Consider the following 21,695-nt stretch of genomic DNA (forward strand, 5'->3'; position numbering starts at 1 on the left):
TTAAGACAAAATCCCAAATTTACTACTTTTGGTATTCACAGAAGTTAGGATTTTGTCTTAAGACAGACTTAAGACAGACTTAAGTTAGGATTCTGTCTTACATCTGTCTTAAGATACACTTAAGATACATTTAAGACACAATCCGAACTTCTGTGAATACCAAAAGTAGAAGGTTTAGGATTTTGTCTTAAGTTAGTTCTGTGAATCGGGCCCATAGGGTTGAAAGGCCTGAGGTTTGGTAGAACTGATGACCCCCGTTTATTGCCATCTATAGCTGACTGCAGAAACTACATAACACCATAGAGGAATTCAGATAAATGTTGGCAGATGGAGTAATCTAAAACTGTTAGCAATTTGAGCAGACATTGGTCCAAGTTGAGGTATAGCTACAATTTCTTTATAAAAGTCAGTAATTTCATGACTTGGCAGAGATGGGAAAAAAAGCATAAGGTTATGGTTTGCTATTCCACTGTGATATACTTATTATTGTATAATAGACCAAAAATAGTGGCAGAAATATTATATTGCAAATGAAATAAAGTATAAAGTGAAATCGTAAAAGTATGAGAAGTAGTCTGTTTTTTCTGGCTGGAATACTGTATACGGCCTGATTACGAGTTAGGCAGTTCATTCCAACCCTTGCGTAAACCCCTGTTTACACACAGGCTGGAATTATGAGTTGTTAGGTATTTCGCACATCCGATAATTAACTTACCCCTAGATTCATCAAAGTCCCGTTTTGCGAGTCCTTAATAGCGATTATTAAGGAATCGCTATTAAGGACTTGCAAAACGGGATTCATGTAGGAATCGCTAAATAAATTGCGATTCCTACACATTCCTTATTTGCGATTAGCAATTTGCTAATCGCAAATAAGGATGCGATTTCAAGGGTGCTAGGGGTGTCCAAAGGACACCCTGTAACACCCCTGAAATGTAATCTACATTGGTGTTGCGCACAAACATGTCCAAAGGACATGTGCGTGTGCAACATGCAACTTAGAAAAATGCATTTAAAAGCATTTTTCTAAGTTTTCGCTATTTACCACGAGGTTTGACCTTGCGGTAAATAGCTGCCCGAAATTGCGATTTCGCAATTTAAAAATGGTTAATGAATTGCATTTAAGGAATCTCAAATAGAGATTCCTTAAATGTAATTCCTCGCAATTTAGCGAATTCGCAATTACCGATTTTTGCATTTGGGATGATGAATCCCAAATGCTAAAATTGCGCTCGCAAAGGGCCAGATTCTCAGAATCTGGCCCTTTGCGAGCCGATTTTTCAATGATGAATCTACCTGTTAATCTCTGTTAAATTTAATGGCAGTATCTGCTGTATCATGTGGATTTAGGTGCGTTAAACACCCAAATATACATGTCATTCTCCAACAACTTGTAATATGTCATATTTATCGCTTTTGATAAATGATGTAACCTGTGGTATCGTTATTTATCATGTGCGATAAATAGCAACAATACTCGTAATCAGGGCCAAGTAGTGTCTTAGTTGTGCCTTGCATAAGTACCCCTTGGGGCATCACAATGACATCATTTTTGTAAAACGAGTACTGATGATGTTTTGTTTTGTTCTTTTCACTGAAAATATGGTTAGCTTTGCTCTGCTTTATGATTTGTTGATTGAGTGATGTATACATTTAAAGGCCAAACTATAAAATTGAGGGATCACCATGCACTGGGGAGGTTAATACAAGGAGTATGTGTTCAGGTGAGGGCTAAGGAAGAAACACGTAGGAGTACAGGGAAAAGGTAAGGGATAGGTTTTGAGTATTGACAAGTGGGTGCCAAACATGTTGCCTAAAATGTGGTTGCTGACAGGGGAGAACTTAGTCACGAGCAGGGAGAAGGTTATAGCAATCCTAAAGTAGGAAGAGTGCAAAGTGTTGAAGTAAAGGGCTTTCTATATAAGGGGCATACCAAGAGGTTACACTAAAACCAGATGCTGTTTGAGGAGGAGGGTCGTTAGCTCCTTCCTGAGACAGAGGAGGAATGCACCTTCTTCATCTTCTATGTCTTAGATGCCCATCTTGCTATTACTACTACTGTGATCCTCTTGATGGGTTTAATGCGCTTGCCAGACATTGTGGCTTACCAAATTATTGTTGTAAGATGTCTTGCTTGGGATACAGTTAAAAAACAAAAAGAGGAAGAGCAATCCTGTTGATTTTTAAGACCTTTGTTAGACAAGTTACAATGTGTGAGAAGGGCTACTCTTTGTACAGGTTCAGGTTGTGCTTGGCTGCCTTTTATTTCTGTCCAATTTGTCTACTGAATCTAAGGACAGGGTCAAAGTGAAAGCCTGAGGATTCTGTGCAGTCATTAGTTGTGGAATGAAGCCATCCATCCCTAGCCACTCTATCCCTTGTACTCAATAAGTTGTCAAACTAGGCACAGAAATCTGACATAGGGACATCCGAGTGATTGGGGAACATGCGTTCTTGTTAAATATAGTATAATTTGTTGTAACACTATAACCAACATGAGATCCAACAACGTATTATTATTAATATCTGAGCCAGTATCTTCAGATAAACTTCCAATGAATAGTGCTAAAGGAGTGCAAGTGAAAGATTGTAATGAGTTGAGATCAAATCTTTTTCCAAAAATATACTGTTGGAAGGCAATGCCATTACAAGTGAGTAAGATCACCATTAGTATGATTACATGACCAGCCTTGATTGTTAGTATTATTGGCTAGTTTAACAAGGTTGGTGTGAGTAAGTTAGAGTCTGTGATAACTGAGTAGCGGAAGCTGTTCTAGAGATCTCATGGATTTTATCCCATATATTGCTACGGAAAGTGATAGGCCAAGTAAAGCACACATCTAATTCCCAATTAGGCATATCCTTAGTTTTAGTTTTAGATATATTTTGGAAAGTGATGCTATTTATACATAGGAGGTGCTTTAGGAAGAGAGGTTAAAATAGTACAAAGAGAAGACTGCATTGTAGAAGGAATCAGAGTTTCCGATAAATTATAAAGGACTTCCAAACTAATGTTTGCGAGGAGAAGATATTTAGGTAAGAAGGAGCGGGCCACTTAAACAATTGTTGGAAGTGTGAAAAATAATGAGGTCCGTCATCAGAAAATAAATCTCTGGGCCATAATATACCCTTTTGTATCTTAGATTTCTAAAATAAATATTTTTTTATTTATAGTAATGAGACTAGTATATCAAAGTGGATATTATAAGAAGGAGTCTCAAGTCAATGTGTGTGGCTCTATAAAAAGGTTTTACTGAAGTGCAAGTATGCTTGAAAAGGGACGAAGATGTTATATTAGTGTTAGAGGAGAAGGAAAGAATCTTTGTGGGAGAGAAGGATGCAAGTAAGGAGCAGTCGATATCCAGCCATAAAGGCAGAAATGAACATTGTAATGGCGAAATCCATATGAACACTTGTCTTAAGTAGAAGGCTTTATGGTATAACTGTAAATCTGGAAAATTAACACCACCCTCCTGCTTTGTCTTTCAGGGCTTAGTAAAAAAACAAATCTTTTTTTTGTTATTACTACAAAGACATTTAGAAAGTATTGAATCGCAGGCCAGGCCGCTCCCCCTTTGTCGCAGAGCTCCTCCTTGCTGCACCAGTGCTCCCGCTGCTGCTCCGTGGTGCTGTGAGGCGTGGGTTCGATCCCACGGTGCCTGACTGCGGCCCGCCTTTCTGTTCTCCCTGCTGCCCAGTGTTGCCCCGTTTTGCATAACCTACTGTTGGTTTTGTAATTTACTGTTTTGTGCCCTGTTTTTTTCCCTTTGCTTCCCCCCCTCTCCTGCTGCCTCTCCCCATCCCTCCCCCCTTTTCTATCTGTAAACCCCTGCCCATTCCCGCTGCTGTTCCCCGGCGGCCACGCCCCTGTCGTTGCCCATTTGCCGCCCCCCTCCCGCCTCCCAGCTGCTCCTCCCTCGCTCCCCCCTTATCATGGAGGGGTTTCGCAGCCGCGCCGCTGGCACGCCTAAGGCAAGCCCATCTGCGCCCAGCCGCACCAGGACCGCGCCAGCGCCAGAACCCCTGGACCCCGCAAATGCCGCAACACCAGAATCCACTACCACGCCAGCACCCTCCACACACTCAATGCTGGCCGAAACCACACCTGCTTCCAGGCAGCCCCGAAACGGACCCACGGACCCTTCTCCTTCCGCACCTGCAGCTTCACATGCGACAGAACCACCAAACCTCCAAGGACTGGACCCAACCACCTCCGCTGCATACTCCTCAACACCTGCTCCACATGCAAACACGCCGTTGAGCTCTGGGATCTGATTGACACCTCTGCCCCAGATGTGGCCTTCCTCGGCGTCCGACATCGCCATAGCCATCCCGGACGGCTACAAGATCACCCGCAGGGATCGCACCAATGGAATCGGCGGAGGAATAGCCATCGTCCACAAGTCCACACTCAAGGTTGCCACTCACGCTGACGACACCCTCAACACCGCCGAACACCTGCACTTCCGGATCCACACCGACCCCAACACCACCCTCAGAGGAACACTCATCTACAGACCCTCCGGACCCTGGGCTCAGTTCAGCGACTCCATCGCCGAACTCTCCAGCACCCACGCACTCGTCTCCACGGACTACATCATCCTCATGAACCTGAACCTCCACCTCGAGAACAACGACACCAACTATGCCACCCTGATCGACAACCTCGCTAACCTCGGCCTCAGACAACTCGTCACTGCTCCCACCCATGCCGCTGACCACACACTGGACTCCATCTTCTCCACAGGCTCCCACGTCACCTTCGACCACACCACTGGATTCCACTGGACCGTCCACCGCTGCATCGATTTCACCTTCAAGAAACTAACCACGCACCACCGCACCTAACAGCTACATCGCCGCTGCTGGAGCAAAGTCGCAGACGACCAGCTGATCACCAGCCTCGCCCAGTACCCACCCACTGACCCCACCAACCCAGACGCCGCAGCCCGCAACCTCAGACAGTGGATCGAACACCTTCGCCCCACTCAAGAAACCCTCCAACAGCCACGCCAGCCGAAGAGCCACCTGGTTCACCGATGAGCTCCAGACCTCCATCCGGGCATGCCGGAAACTGGAGAAGATATGGCTCCACGAATGCACAATGGACAATCACACAGCCCACAAGGACGCCACCCATAGACATCACAACCTCATCAGATCCTCCTTCAAAAACCACTTAGACAACAACGCACACGTCAGCAAAGAGCTCTTCAGCATTGTAAAGGAACTCTCCAACCCCAGCGCCAACGACATCCTGCCCTCACAAGAACTGTGCGACTCACTAGCCATCTTCTTCCACCGCAAGATTGCTGACATCCACGACAGCTTCAACATCACGACCGCCCCGACTACGCCAGACTTCACCGCCACTTGTGAACACCAGCAGTGCCAACCACCTGACCTCCTGGTCCAACGTCAATGACGACGAGACATGCAAGGTCATGAACTCCATCCACTCAGGTTCTCCGTCAGACCCATGCCCACACCAAGTATTCAACAAGCAGATGCAGCCATCGCACCCCAACTACAGAAGGTCATCAACTTCTCCTTCGAAACAGCGACATTCCCAGAAAGCTGGAAGTACGCCGAAATCAATGCCCTCCTCAAGAAGCCCAAAGCGGACCCCAAGGACCTCTAGAACTTCCGACCCATCTCCCTGCTCCCGTTCCCGGCAAAGGTCATCAAGAGAATCGTCAACATTCAATTGGCCCGCCACCTGGAAGACAACAACATCTTGGACCTGTCCCAGTCCGGATTCAGACGCAACCAGAGACAGCCCTCCTCGCCGCCACAGACGACATCAGGCACCAACTAGACAATGGCGAAATATCAGCCCTCATCCACTTGGACCTGTCAGCCGCCTTCGACACGGTTTGCCATCACACTCTAAAGACACGCGTCCTAGAAGCCGGAATCCAAGAGAAGGCCCAAGACTGGACCACGTCCTTCCTCTCAGGCAGAACCCAGAGAGTCCGCCTCCCACGCTTCCGATCCGAAGCCACCAACATCATCTGCGGCGTCTCCCAGGGCTCAATCCTCAGCCCGACGCTGTTCAACGTCTACATGGTCCCCCTCGCACAAGTGGTCCGCCATCACGACTTCAACATCATCTCCTACGCCGACGACACCCAGCTCATACTCTCCCTCACCAAGGACCCACTCACTGCCAAAACCAACTTCCACGAGGGAATGAAGGCCGTCGCCGACTGGATGAGGAGCAGCCGTCTGAAGCTGAAATCGGACAAGATGGAGGTCCTCATTCTCGGACCCACCCCCTCAGCCTGGGACGACTCCTGGTGGTCGACCACTATGGAAACAGCACCAATACCCACCGAACATGCACGCAACCTAGGATTCATCCTAGACTCCTCTCTCTCCATGTCTAAATAGGTCAACACCTCTCCTCCTCCTGCTAAAACACCGTCCGCATGCTTTGCTGGATCTACAAGTGGATCCCGACCGAAACAAGAATGGTGATACAGGCTCCCGTCAGCAGCAGACTGGACTATGGCAACGCACTCTACTCAGGAAGCCCAGCCAAACACCTACGACGACTACAACGCATCCAAAACGTCTCCGCCCGACTGATCGTCAACGTCCCCCGCCGAAGCCACATCACCCCCCACCTGAGCGACCTACACTGGCTCCTCGTTGACAAGACGATCACATTCAAACTCCTCACCCACGCACACAAAGCACTCCACAACGCCGGACCAGCCTTCCTGAACAGCAGACTCAGCTTCCACACCCCCACCCGCCAGTTTCGCTCCACCAGCCTTGCCCTTGCCTCTGTCCCCCGCATCCAACGTATGACCTCCGGCAGCAGATCCTTCTCCTACTTCGCCGCCAAGACCTGGAACACCCTTCCTACCCACATACGGCAGACCCAAGGCCTTCAGAAGACTCCTCAAGACCTGGCTCTACGAACAGTAGCAGCACCCACCCCCCCTCCCTTCAGGGCCTTGAGACCCTCACGGGTAAGTAGCACGCTTTACAAGTACTCTGATTCATTGATTGATTGATTGAATCCGCAGGATACCCTTCACTTTGTTTTACTGTGCCCATTTTATACTATGCCAAGACGCAAGTTCTTGGTGGGGATCTTGAAAGACCTAAAGTTTAAACATGCAAGATTGGCCCTGAGGTTCTTACAGGAAGCGGAGGATGCTCACACCCTTTTTTGTACCATAAACTTTATTCGAATGGCAATAAGACTGAGGAATACTAGAGAAATTGGCCCCTAACAACACTCGTCCCCTTGAACATTTAAATTTATGATCCCCTTGTCTTTTTAGAGTGTCAGATAATTTTAAACATTTATACCTTTTTATGGAAAATTATTGATGTTTTTAAATATTTTGTGTGTACTTTGTATTTGTGCTTTTATGGTGTCTTTTTAAGAACCGAATACAGATTACAAAAAAAAAAAAAAAGAATCCAAGTTAATTTAAATATGTGATAGGTATGTATACTGGAATCATGGATAAAATATATAAGATAATGGTTGTAATCATCATTTTGATTGAGTCAAGAAGACCCCACCGAGAAAGAAACAATGGGTTCCAAGACGACAGAATTTATCGACCCAATCTATTAACTAAAATGGACTCCTTGGGAGATTTATAAAGCAAAGAAATAAGTGCCATGAAATGGGGACCCAGACCATGCCAGGACAGGGATTTGAGTAAGAAGGTAGATTCAATGCAATCAAATGCTTTTTTTGCGTCAATAGATACAGCCTCCAAGGAATACAACAAAGAAAAAGCTTTTTTTTAAATATTAAAAAATATTCTAGAATTGTCTGATGCAAGTCTCCACTTGACAAAACCTGATTGCTCCTTGCCTATCGGTGTGGGTAAGAAAGGTTCAAGGCGCAACGCCAATAGTTTGGTGAAAATGTTATAGTCTATGCTTACCAGAGCAATTGGTTCTTACAAAGTGTGGAATCCTAACCATCTTTATGGATGAGACAAATGGTAGCATCCTCTAAGGTGCCCCCAGCAGGCCCAGTGCTTGAGGAAAAAGTGGAAAATGTACAATAATCTGGGAAGTTAAATATTAGAGAAGTGAAGGAAAACTTCTGCCGTAAAGCCATCCGGTCCTGGAGTCTTGAGCTTCTTAAGGGAATAACTTGCCTAAAGAATTTCTGAGGGAGATATATCGTTTTCTAGAAGAGAAAGTTCATAATGTCACAGTTGGGTTTCACAACAGCTTTTAAATAGTCGTCAATCTGAGAAGGATGTGCTGAAGATTTAGGCATATAGAGAGTTTGGTAAAACCTCACAAAACATCCATAATCCAGAGCTTCCCATAGAAGATGTTATAGAATATTGATGTTCTAAGCGTTTAAACAATGTATGATGTTTGACAAAATGTTCTATCCACATGGATCTTCATAAAATTAATCAGTAAAGTTAACATAGGAGGAGGAAAAAGCTGGGTCAAGTAAAAGAGAATTATTAAACCTCCATTGACTCGACTTGGATGGTACTGGAAGCAAATCTAGATCTGTAATAACTAGGGCGTGATCAGAAATCACAATAGATTCAATAATAGAGTTAATACGATTTTGGGAAAGCGATTTACTTACAAAAATATGGTCAAGCCTAGTGAGGGAGCCATGAGAGGCAGAGAAAAAATCCAATTACCTGCTGGAAGGATTACAGAGTCTCCATGAACTACAAGTACACAAGGAAATGTACGAGAAAAGAGTGAAATTGTTTGTGTATTTTATGAGGTGGAAATTTGACTTGAGTGTGGCGGTAAAAAAAGGATCCATGATTTGATCGCAATCACCTCCCCCAAAAAAAAGTCTTCATCATACTGCAGACTTTTATTGGAGACATTAGGCCAGTAGGAATAATCTATTTGAGTAGGACCATAAATATTAAAAAGCGTTAAGGGAATATCATTGATATGTAATTTAACAATGAGCCATCTCCCCTCAAAATCAGATTTTTGGGAAATAGGTAAACACTTTAATGGCTTATGGCATAAACTGATTACTCCATTCTTATAGCAGAGGCTGGAGGAACAAAAACTGAGCCCACCCTCCCACTGTTGAGTTTTAGGGCTTCAGCTTCTGTAAAGTAGGTTTCTTAAAGAAACATCAAATAAGGATTATAGTTGGCTATGTGCAATAAAATTCTCTGCCTTTTTATGGGACTAGTAATACCCTTTACATTCCAGGAAATAACTTGATACGACAAGGAAAAACATACAAATGTACAAATTGTCTTCTATAATTTCAAGATCTGAAAACATAGATGAATTAAGAAACAAGGAAAAGAAGGGAAATGTGAACATAAAGAAATAGCAGTAAAAGAAGGAAGGGAATAAGATCAGGGAAGAGGAGACAGTACTTGTCAAACAATGATGACTGTAAAAACATACCTGATAAGACCGGATAATGAGGATGGGTTGGTGACAGCACAGGGTGAAGACGAACGGCACTGCAAGGGATCAAAACTCATCCATGAAAGAGCAAAACTAAACAATGCAATACAATAAACAACAAGGAACATGTAAAAAAAAAGAGATTCATCAGAAGAGGAAATGTAATCAGAGTGGAATAATATAATAAAGCACAGGAATAGAAGAAAAACATCAAAGTCTAAAATTAACATATGTTTGAGCACATGAGATGCACTCAACTCATAGAAGGGCCGGAAGTATCCATGGTACTGGGGGAATGAGGGCCCCTGAGAGCTACAGTGATAGTGTAGGAAGTCGTCTAATTTTGGAAAGGCACTTTGAAGAGGCAAGGATTAAACAATCCAAAGTGAGCACCTAATGAACAAAGACTTGGACGATTGTCGAGGAATTCCATCCTCCTTGCCGCCATTGCTCTGTTTACGTCTTGCTAAATGAAAATCTTTGTTCCTGACCAAAGGAGATGTTTTTTGTACTTTGCTGCATTGAGAACCTTCAGTAAATTCAAGGAAGAAAATAATCACTCCTCTAGGTTTAAGGGCAAACAAAGATATCTGAGGATGATGACCTAATCTGTGAGCCCTCTAAATATTCAATATTATAAATTCACTAACTGAGGCAAGAAGGTAGTGAAAAAAGATATTGAGTCATTGCGTTCAAGCCCTTCCGTTAGACCATAAATACAGAGGTCATTAAGCTTAATTCTATTTTCTAAGTCCTTCGATTGAATTTTTAACACGGCCTCCTCTTTTCCAAAACTGAAATTTTACTTGCTTCAACCTGTATGACATTACTAATATGTTCCTTCATTGATGAGACTCTTGGTTCCATTTGAGACCATTTGTCATCTAGACTTTGAATGCAAGTCTTGATTTCGAAAACAAATGGGCACAGAGCTCTTATGCCATCCAGCAAGAGTTCTAGTGAGAAAGGTGACGAAGGTTTGACAGAAGGAGGTGGGTCTTGTTTAATCTGCTTATGAGTAGAGGTAGCATTGCTGGTTTTGAGAGAAGATAAGAAAGAGGAGGACATCTTAGATATAGGTAAAGGTATAGCAATTGCAATAGAATGAGTGTCCTCCTTTAATGAGAATGGTGACTTCTGGGAATATGACCTTGCTTGGTGAGAAAACATTTTCAATTTCTTTAGTCTGCCCACACAATATGCATTAGAACAACAGAGTACCAGTATAAAGGGAGTAACTGAGGCAACTGAGGCAGTAAATAACAGCTATGTAGACATCTTCCATGAGTACACCAGAAGGAATCCAAATATAAGCTAAGCTATTTTTGTGGAGTCAAACAGGAGAGTAAGGCCTCGAGAGGGTAGGCAAATAAGTACATTTAGTAGAAGTGACCTTTTAATATGAAACCTGTAGCATTTTGGAGCAAGGGGAACATTCCATTACAAGCACTGAATTACTTAGAATTGGTGCTGTTGTGAGGAAAATGAATGTAGACACCATTGTGAGGCATGCAAAAACATCTACAAGAAGAAATTCCCCTTGGACTCTGTGATGTGAAATTTAATTAGAGTGCCTCATGTAGAAAAACAAGGTCCTGTAGCAACGTGTCGCACATTCAGGCATAACTAAAGTGAATGTTGTATAACGAATAACAATATAGTAGTAGGCAGGGATGTAGTAGTCCTTTAAAATGGTAGCGAAATACAGATAATGGTGAAGAAAAATCTCTCAGGGGAGAAACTGCAGCATTCTAGGATGAGGGGAAGAACTCCATTACAAGTGCGAGATGAATGTAAAATGGCCGGCGCTGTGAGAAAGAAGAAAGCAGTCACTTGTGCAGCATGATAAAAGCGCAGAAACAGTAGCCAAAATGAATGCCTCGCTCACCTTGCTAGGTATCTGTGGTCTCAGCAGTACATGCAGCCAAATTAGAGGTGTGGAGGCTCCATTACAGGCAAATAGGCTTCAACAATGCACGGAGTTCCAGGCATGAGTGGCCATCTTGGCTGGCGCTCAAGTTCACCACTGATTTGAAATATTCTTGTATTTCAGAGGGGTTCTTTATTCCTTATAGTTCATAGCCACACCATCACATGTCCCACACAGCCTACTTAAATCCTTGATGTGTTGCTCTTTTATATGAAAGAGATAGGATGTTTGTAGGAACGATGAATTAAAGTTGAATCTCTAGTGCAAAATTAAACACACCAAAAAAACGTTAGGTATTTGATGCAAAAAGATAATAGAATCAGTTTGATGTAAGTCAAACTTAAAAAGCTCTGTCTCTCGGAATGTGAATAAGCATGCAGGTGTTCTATCTTAAATATAATTGTCTAAAGTGTGCAAAAAATAAACATGTTGCCATAGATGTCTTGCTCTGTCCATCATTGGAAAAACAGATCAAAAGCCAGGTTTGTTTAAACTGCAGCTCTAATTAGGATAGGTGTCCTACCATTAATCTTTGCTGAGTCTGGCAGCAGGCATTATGACGACAGAACTAAACTGTAATGTAAAGTTTCGGGCCCTACTTTACCTGCTAGGGCAGAGGCGTATCCTTTCTTTTATATGCTATTGTGGCACATGTTTTTCTGCTCGGTAAGCGATCCTGAAAAGAAATTGACATAATGCACTAGATGTCGCTAGAGTACAGATTTAGAAACTAGGGAAATTCCAATGAGGCTTTGTGAATGTCTGCAGATGCTTTTATTGTTCGATTCAATAAACTACCCCATACAGTCTAGAAGCAATACTCAAAGGCACAATAAAAAGCACAGAATGTACAATCCAATCATAGAGTGAATTTTAAATGCTGGAAAATTGCATAGAAGCATACTTTCACTGTAACAATTGTTATGGTGGTGTCCATCGTCCAGCACGAAAATACAGGGTAAACACACTACATGTGTCTTTAACGGTTTTAAGTAGAATCGGAATCAGAGTCGAGTTACCAATAATTCTTCATTCCATACCAACCTATATTAGTAGTGCCAGAGATGAGGAAAATTCAGTCATTTCCCAGGCGACATGACCTACTGCGGGCCTTAATGGTGTCGGTTGAAACCACGGTCACTGCGGTACAGTTTTCAGAATCCCCGCCTGCACATTGTACTCAATCAAGAAAAGAGGCAGATGCCCTTCTACATGTGAGCAGCAGTATGTAATGAAGACAGGCGTCACCATATGGTACTATGAAAACACCATCAGGACTTTTTGGTCCCGGTACATAAAGCCATTGCATAGGTAAATTCGACTTACATGGCTAGATTACAAGGACAAATTACATTTTGTAATTCACAAAATAGTTTTACCATTTTAGTATGGTGTAACACCCCTTTTTCGTAAATCAGCTCCCTTAGGTATGAAATTAGTTTTTAAAAGGGTGGGATTCCCAAGATATGTTTTTAATGCCCTGTGGGTAGTAGGAGATGTGGTTTCTCCACTAGTGGGAAAAAATGTAAAATTGATAAATGCGCTGATGAAAGTGTACTTGCTCTGCCCACAATATACATTTCCCAATGGCTTTACACGACTGTAAGAGGTAATTCACAATTGTGTCCCAGAGGCACCCCTGTAGACCTATGATAGTTCTAACATCCTTTGGGTTCTCTGGGAAACGATTGGGAATCCCAGAAATGCAGGCTACTATACTGAAACCAATGCGTAAACCTACAAGTGCAGTGTCACAGATTTCTGCAAGAGTCACTCCCCTTGTACTCAAAAGCCTTCTTCTATCTAGGAAGGTGAGAACTTCCTGACAACTCTAGTCAATGCATTCCAACCAAATATTGATGGTGCTTATAATTTTGAAGTGTTTTAAAGATAAAGATAATTTGGTAGTGCAGTACATAAGGTGTACCAATACAGTGGTTTTGTCTCTTCCTGTAAGACACCTCTTATTCCAAATGGTTGTATTCGATATTATACACAGTCTGTACGTTATCTTCCACACTCTTCTAAGTGGTTCAAAATGGGAGCCATCCAGGGATAAACCTCTCTTGAATATTGCTGGCGTTTAGGTAGATATCCCCTTGCCCAGTGCCTCCAATTTTATTGGGCCAGCCATTGCTGAATTTGCTAGTTAAATCTATTGGGAGGGATCTGCCTGCCAGTCTTTGCCTGAAAGACAGACAGTCTAACCGCTAATGAAGTCATCTGTGATCCCTAACAACAGAAGCCAGAAGAAGGCTTATCTGAAAGTAGGGTTCTTAGCCATTTAATAATAGTCTGTTCGTTTTTTTCTCTCTGAATGGTGGAATGTTATTTAAGATCTGTCCTTTGTCTTGGTTGTTGTTTTTGTGGGGTCGGCAGTAGGTGCCTCTCTGTGAAGTACTTCTAACATTGTCTAGAGCTTAGTAGAGATGAGAGATCTTTGCAGTGTTTCTTTTAGACCTCTCTTGTTTGTTCAACACCATGTTATGTTGCCTCAGGGACTGAATAGGTGTTCAAGCCGCTAGTGGTTTTCATACTTTTTGTGAATACCAGGTTTTACTGGTTCTCTTTTTTGCATGTGGGTTTCTATGTTATTGAATATTCTATTTATGTCCTCAAAAGCATAAGTCAGTGGCATTTCGATTAAGGTATATGCAGAAAAGGTCAATAAAAACACCAAGAACTAGACATTATAGCTATGGTCCTGCATCCACTCCACCTCAGATATACATACTGTGTTAGTATCCTCTGACCAACAGGACGAATTTAGATACAGCCAAACTGCGCCATTAGTAGAGTTAAGTTGATCTTGCCTCGGATACCTTTGCTGCTAGACGTCATCTTGTTTTGTAAGGGTTGGTCGCTTCCCAAAATAATTGCTTGGTCAGTAGCAAAGCAATTGCCAGGTATTTCCCAGTGGAGGGTGGAAGTTCTTCAAACATAACCCAATACGACCAGCAGTGGGTTGGGGTAAAGGAACCCACTTATCATGTTGGATTTAGTGGTAAAGCTTTGGTGCCATGACACTAATTTGGGACATGTCTGCACAAGGTATGCAAAATAGGCCTCTGGATAATGATAAAAGGTGCATTTTGGCTGCATATCTTGGCCAAAGGATCATGGTTTTTTGGGGTTATAATAAAGTCTATATAGCTTAACAATGTGTATTTGTAAAGCGCATGTTCAACCAAGAGTATCTTGACGCTGAATAACAGATGTTTATTGTTACCCAATTCAATGGTACTCACTTTATCGACCTCAGAACGATGAAAGACTGAGTGGACCCACTAGGATTTTACCTTTGACTCGGGACAAGCATATGTTACCACGCATGCCAAAACCACACGTGGCTAAACAACGCAGTCAGTACCACCACTGTGTCATTACCATGAGTTCAATTACAATGCAAATCATTACAACAACTTGCTTTAGGGAAGTGCTGGACTTTGGAATAGTTGTGCTACATCCACTGGCAACTGTCTTTTTTTGCCACATCTACTGGCAACTACAATTTTGAATACTTCAAGTGAGACCATAATGTTCAATAGTGTGGCACGTGTTCATTCCGGGAATTCTCCCTCCTCATTTATTTGTACATCAATTTGAACACCTGATCCGCTACCCTTCTCAATTTTAAAAATAACTCCGGGCCTCTTGTGTATCAGGACTGTGGAAGTGAAAATGGATCTCTTCTAAGTTACGAATATCTCTCTCTAGTTGAATTAGGATGAAATTGATTGATTTTGGTAACCTCCACCTGTTTGGTAATACATATGCCTCTTATATGGGCTTTGAATGCATCCCACACCATACCAGGGCTAGGCATTGAGTCTATATTCAACTTAAAACATCATTTTGTGCCTTGAAGCACACCGTCCTATAAACAGTACCTAGGAATTTCTAGATACCAAATATTTCCACCCCCATCAGTGGAAAGAGCATCAAGACCGCAGGCAGCCTGGTGTTTGCATAGGCGAGATAGGTTTCTGTTAACTATCTTACCAGGATGCCTATTAGGTGACAATAGCACTCTAGCAATAGTTTACAAATACAATAATCATGTTTACAAATCCCACCTCAAACAGTACTCTTGTAGTTGTGCTTTGATGGCCTGTGGTCCCACCAATTCCAACTTTTACATGGATAAACATTTGCCAGAGTACTACACACAAGGCATGAAAAACACAGTTGTCTCGAAATAGCATTACCAAGCTCAGTAATTAGTGGCCCTATACTTGTAAATTCAGGCATGCCAACCCTTCGGTGTTAGACGTCACTATTCCAGCCTAACTGTATTCCATTAAAAAAAATATATATAGAAGCAATGAGTACTCTTAATAAACACAGTCTACACGATCGATGGGTTCATCTGCAGACTTCCTCATTGGCTTTGTGGGCATACATTGAAGTTCAGCTCCCTTGATTCAAAGCAAAGGGTGTTCTGGCTGCATTGACATATGTATTCAAGGAGACTTTGGGTCTGTTGCAGAGTTTGAGGAATTTCTTGAATGATTTTGGGTAGTGAAGCTGTGCACTCTCCACTTGTAGGTCATTCTGAGCCTGGCCAGTTTCATCATAGTGTATGATATCTGCAGCTGCCATATTTTCTTTTACATGAAGAAGTCTTTCCTTGCAATTTGCACATTGGTGTACATCTGTAAAAAGTAAAATTGATATATTGTTATCCTGCATGCCTTCTTTTCCCTGTTATGTGTACAGAATTTTCCCTACTAATAGCTCATTCAGCGTTTCCTCAGCATAAAGTCTCATCTTTCCATCTTTGTTGGTGGAGTCTGGTAACCCAGTGATGCAGATATTCTTCCGGCAGGAACGGGCATCCACGTCTTCATTCTATTCTTGGATGGTATCTAAGAGTTTCTCCATCTTTATGAGTTTCTCCTCTCCTGCCATGTGCATTGTCTTCTTTGACAGATCTGCCCCTCTCAAACACAATTGCCACCCTTGTTTGTGTAGTCACTCTCTCGGGTCGTAGATTCATAGAATTAGAAAGTCACTTTTTCCATCAAGTGTTTGAAGGCTTTGTTGCATATCTATCAGAGACTTGGTGTCCATGTCTTCAGCCTAAAGTTTGGCCATCAGTTGGAACCTCCAATTTGTTCTGCCCCTTTGTCTGTCCATTTTTCAGTATATTTATGGTCAAACTTGAGTTTGGGCTATCGTTCACTATTTTTCTCATGGATATGTGTGAATGGGTACACTAGAGTTGTGGTGATACTGCATACACTTAATTACTCAGAGCCAAGAGAGGCAACAATGACAGCCAATGCACTGTCACTGGGTAGGAGAGTATCTCCATTTTATTTATTATTCAGTGACTCAGATTTATCAGGTATTTTATCTTTGTGCATTTTAGTAGGCCTGCAGCATTTAGCCATGGGTTTGTACAATCAGGCAAAGCCACATATGTTGGTTTATTGTGATTCGTGATGTCTTTATGGATGTTTCATTTAATGTCTCAGCACATCAAGAAAATGACAGCCAGAATTTCTTTTTTTCAGGTTTTGTTAATGCCCTGTTCCAGGATGCCGCACCACCCCTTGCCTCCACACCACCTACTTATCTAACACGTTGATAGCTTTTATATTGTCAAGACCACAGTGAGGGATGGTTTCTCTTCAATTACAGATCCCGTCTGCCCATGATAGGGCACTTCTGTCGCTCAGTCCTGCACTTGTTTTCTGTCACCGACTCATGTTGGCTCTATTTCCATGCCACAGATCAGGCCGGAATCGCTACCCTCACCCATCACAGATCATCATCATTTAGATCTACAGCTCCACGGGTATGCACCATCATACAAGGGTCAGAAAGATCGTGAATCTGTGCGGCCTGGCCACAGTGCACACATTCTTTCACATGTGCAGCACTCTCTGAAGCACCTGGAGGCACTAATTAGGCACACGTCTTCTACTGTATCCAAATACACAGATAAAGTCGTTTTTTGCAGAATCAGAAATAGAGCTGGGCCTCGGGTGATCACCTACCTCTGCCACTGTTAGGTTTTAGTATCATCAGATAGGCAACATCACCCACCACCTCCTCTCTACATCTTGGATCCACAGAACTCTGCAGTTGGCTATCACTCTAAATACCACCATCATCACTTACATCTTTTTCATTTGGCTCCACCGACCAGCCAATCACTGAAAAAAACGATTAATTCGCCAGCCTTTCACCTCCGCTCCCTGGGTGCATTTCTCACTGATGCTATGCTATGGCCCCCGGTTTATTCTAAGTTGCTAAATACTCAACCTTTGCAAAATAAAAATATTGTACCACGTCAACAACACTTTGATCCAGACACCACCACATTGTTGTACTAGGCCAAAATCTTGGAGTGCTGTTTGACGGTGCTCTCCTATTTCTGCATTCATTACCTTCACTACTAGTGTAGAACACTTTCAATGCATGTGGAATAATCCCCCAGATCACATACCATGTAGCCAGATCCTTCTTCCACACTCTATTAAACAGTCAACTAGTTTATTGCTGCACCCTTCTCATTGAGCTTTCCCTCTGCTCCTTTCAGCCAAATAGACAATGTCCTTTATTGTGCTAGAAATTCACTGCACACTTTTCTGCAATCCCAGCATAGCCTGCCACACTGTAGCAAGGCCGCTTTAAACGTATCCTTGAGCCCGCTTCAAACTCCTTACCCAAGCATTCAAATCAGGACATTGCTAGGCCCCACCTGCTCAACTAGAAAGATCATCATTGTTTAGGGCCCCCAACAGAATTATTCATTAATCTCCTCTCAAGGCTTACCTTCTCACCTAGAAAGGGCACTGTGTTCTCCCCATCCCAAAATAATACGCAGGACCCTTGAAACCACGGTCAAAAAGACTTAAAGGTCTTTGATTGCTATCTATTGTATTAGATCCCTTAGACCACGACGCTAAGCCCTCTATTGCCTTATGTTATGTCATGTTGCTCATATACTCTCTAATCTTGTACAATGTTCCACAGAGTCTAACCATATCTGAACTATATTGTTAAATGGCTGTGTCCCGTTAAATAAAAGAACAAGAAATATGGCCTTCTTTGTAGAGCTCGTACATCAGCACTGTTGAGACAGCTATTTTAGCTTCCTGTTTAGCCACAGTTAGACATTAAATGGTGTCAACCAAACATGCCACTGAATGCTTTTGGGCAACATTGTAACACAATTGAGCTACATCCCTGTGCCACTAACAACACAACTCTAGACAGGCTCACAAAAACACAAGTGCACACTTTGGGAATGCCATCACCAGAACAGCTAAACCAGGAAACAGTGTATATGAACTACAGCCAAAGAGGGAAACCTTAGCTTATTCATACAGACGTCTCTTGTAAATGACTGGTTAACTGACCCCAGTTATCTTAATATGATGTATGCCAGTGTTTGTATTATATATACTATCTAATATTTTGTACAGATAGCACCCTGAAGCAGGATGATTTGCATCAACAACGTAATGCAAATATAACATGATAAGATACAGAGAACTAGCTCTCCAACTTTAATGGCAAATTCATATCTGCACATACTTCGGACGAATATGAGAGAATTATCTAGAGAGATCGGGAGGACAACTAGATCAATAGATTGCTTTTCATGGCATCCTTGTAAGACAATTAGAAATTGCATACATTTTTCCCTGTTTTTGTTGCATTATCCGATATGATGTTTATTGTGCCAATCAGCGCCAAGATACCCGCGAGGGTGATAGTGTGCTTTACAAATACACATAACACAACAACATAACATAACTGATTATAGAATTGCTTCAAGGGCAGACTACTGTCCTTAATGAGTGGGTTTTTATAGGTTTTATGTTGCTTTTCTGTGAGTGTGATTACTGTTGCTTCTTTTTTAAATCATCAAGATGTACACATGCAAATTTACATCATCAACAAGCCTACTCAATGTTGGTAAATATCAGTATGCACATACGTTTGATATGTGTATGTACAATATTCAGGAATATGTGAAATGACATGCTGATGAATGCTTCTCACTTTCATGTGCATGATTTGACAATCTGATGTCACATATCCCACCTGTTCTACCTTTAAAATTTGAGAAGGGCCAGAAGGATCTACAAGCATTCAAGGATGAAGTTGTTCTTAGGTATCTCTTCCCCCCCCTCCTGCTGGTTTGTTGTCTGACCTCCACTCCATTAGTGTTCTAAATTTCATTATTTAGCCTACTTCCTGTGCCTTCTCAGTTTAGGTCAGGGAGACCTTCCATAGGTGCAATCTCAAAGAGGGGAGAGATGCTGTTCCACTGTATAACAGCTCCATCTGTGTGTTTCAGGCTGGTGCATATTTTTTATCCTAAATGTAATCATTTGTATAATGTATAACACTTTGCCGCACCAACTGTACCTAGTTCACAGTCAGTCATGCATCCCTTAATAAACATTAAATGCATAAAAATAATTGAATACATTTTTAATAGTTGCTAAAAACTTTCACAGCACTGACAATTTCTCTGAATTGCTTCTCACAGGCTCCACTGGCCCAACCAGAATCTCCAACGGCTTCTGTGGGAGAAGATGTCCAATCTCTAGCAGACTCCATGGACTCGGACCGTGATTCCATCTGCAGTAATTCTAACACCAACAATGGGAAGAATGGGAAAGAAAAGGAAAAAGAGAAACAACGAAAAGACAAAGAGAAGAACCGGGCAGATTCTGTGGCTAATAAACTTGGGAGTCTAAGCAAAACATTGGGCATCAAACTGAAAAAAAACATGGGAGGTCTGGGAGGTTTGGTTCATGGTAAAATGAGCAGGGCAAATTCAGGTAATGGTAAGAATGGAGATTCAACTGAAAAAGTGAAAAAGTCCAAGTCTCGGAAAGGAAGCAAAGAAGAGTCTGGTCAGTCTGCCAGTACATCTCCTTCGGAGAAGACATTGAGCCCCTCTCCAACAGACAAAGAAAGTATTTCTCCAGTTGATAGAATCCTCACAAAGTCTCTCTCGGACAAACAGTGTGATCCCTGGAAATACAGCACTGACGTAAAGCTCAGTCTTAACATCTTGAGGGCCGCTATGCAAGGTGAACGCAAGTTCATCTTCTCCGGCCTCCTGCTAACCAGCCACAGGCATCAATTTCATGAAGAGATGATTGGCTTCTACCTGACAAGTGCCCAAGAGCGCTTCACTGCAGAACAGGAACAGAAGAGGAAAGAGGCGGAAAAGAAAGCATCCTTGAATGGCCTGGCAAGCAGGAAGCTGGAGCAAGATGGGTTTGTAAAAGAGAAATTAGATGCCTCTCCTCAGGATAGAGCATCTCCAGTCTTGCCCCAAAGCCATACAACACAACTTGTTTTAAAACTGAAGGACCGCACTAGCCCCATTCCCACAACCTGTTCCTCACCCAACACAGGTGCTAAAAGAAGTAGTCCCATCCCGGTATCTGCTCACTACAGCCATACACCTCCTGTCCAAAGGCAGAGTGTGATCCATCTGCATGATGTCAACTCTAAGCCCTCAAGTTTCAAAGAGGAAGCTTACCGGCCAGCAATAGGCACCTTAAAAACATGTGCGACATATCCGCAACAAAATCGTTCCTTGTCTTCTCAAAGCTACAGCCCCGCCAGGGTTGCAGGCATCCGCACAGTGAACACAGTGGAAACATTAGCGTATGCTATGCCGACTGAGCATAAGTCTCAAACATACACGAACGGGTTTAACACTGCTGATATCCGAGACTGTTTAGAATATGCGGACCACGAAGCTCCACAGACCTGGTTGAACAATGATAAAAACAAGGGGCGAAACTCAGTTTTTCCTATATATTCCCTCCATCAGAGCCGCTGTAAGAGGGAAAACTGTTCATTTTATGGACGCGCTGAGACTGGAAATTACTGTTCCTACTGCTACAAAGAGGAGCTAAAGAGGAGAGATAAGGAAAACAAGGCCCACAGGCACTGAATGTGATAGTGATCTTCACAGACAATTTCCTTTTGTTTTGTTTTCCAACTACTCGAAAAGAAAACACTGGAGCAAAAGCAAATTTTTAGAAGGATGTGATACTGGATCTACCTGGCTGTTTTTCTGGGGGTTGTGCGGAAATGAAATGGCAAACTTTTAATGAATTAATTATTTTTCATTGTCAACATCTCATTGATGTACATTGGTCTAGCTGAGATGCAGCTGTTTCCTTAGTCAGTGACAAATATGTTTTGGTACTAGATTACTAAATGTGCCTGAAAATACACTGACATAACTCAGGTAGTTGGAGGTCATCAGGGGGGCAATAAGGTAGTATGAGAACACTTTGCTTTAGAATGCTCTTAATCCAAGATTTTAGGATCTTTCAGATGCCATAGGTAAGGTGATCCTAAGTAAAACAAA

General features: G+C 42.5%; 1 protein-coding gene across 1 annotated transcript in view; it reads left to right on the forward strand.

Moving 5' to 3' along the window:
* OTUD7A (OTU deubiquitinase 7A) overlaps positions 1-21,407 on the forward strand; it is a 1,253,807-nt gene extending 1,232,400 nt beyond the window's left edge. Inside the window, exon 15 of the mRNA XM_086959365.1 lies at positions 19,845-21,407. Within this exon, the coding sequence (XP_086815491.1) occupies positions 19,845-21,272 (1,428 nt within the window). The 3' untranslated portion in view covers positions 21,273-21,407. The remainder of the gene's footprint in view (positions 1-19,844) is intronic.
* Positions 21,408-21,695: the final 288 nt, after the last annotated feature.

Source organism: Lissotriton vulgaris, chromosome 2_2, assembly GCF_964263255.1.
Source record: "Lissotriton vulgaris chromosome 2_2, aLisVul1.2, whole genome shotgun sequence".
NCBI classification, from domain to species: Eukaryota; Metazoa; Chordata; class Amphibia; order Caudata; family Salamandridae; genus Lissotriton; species Lissotriton vulgaris.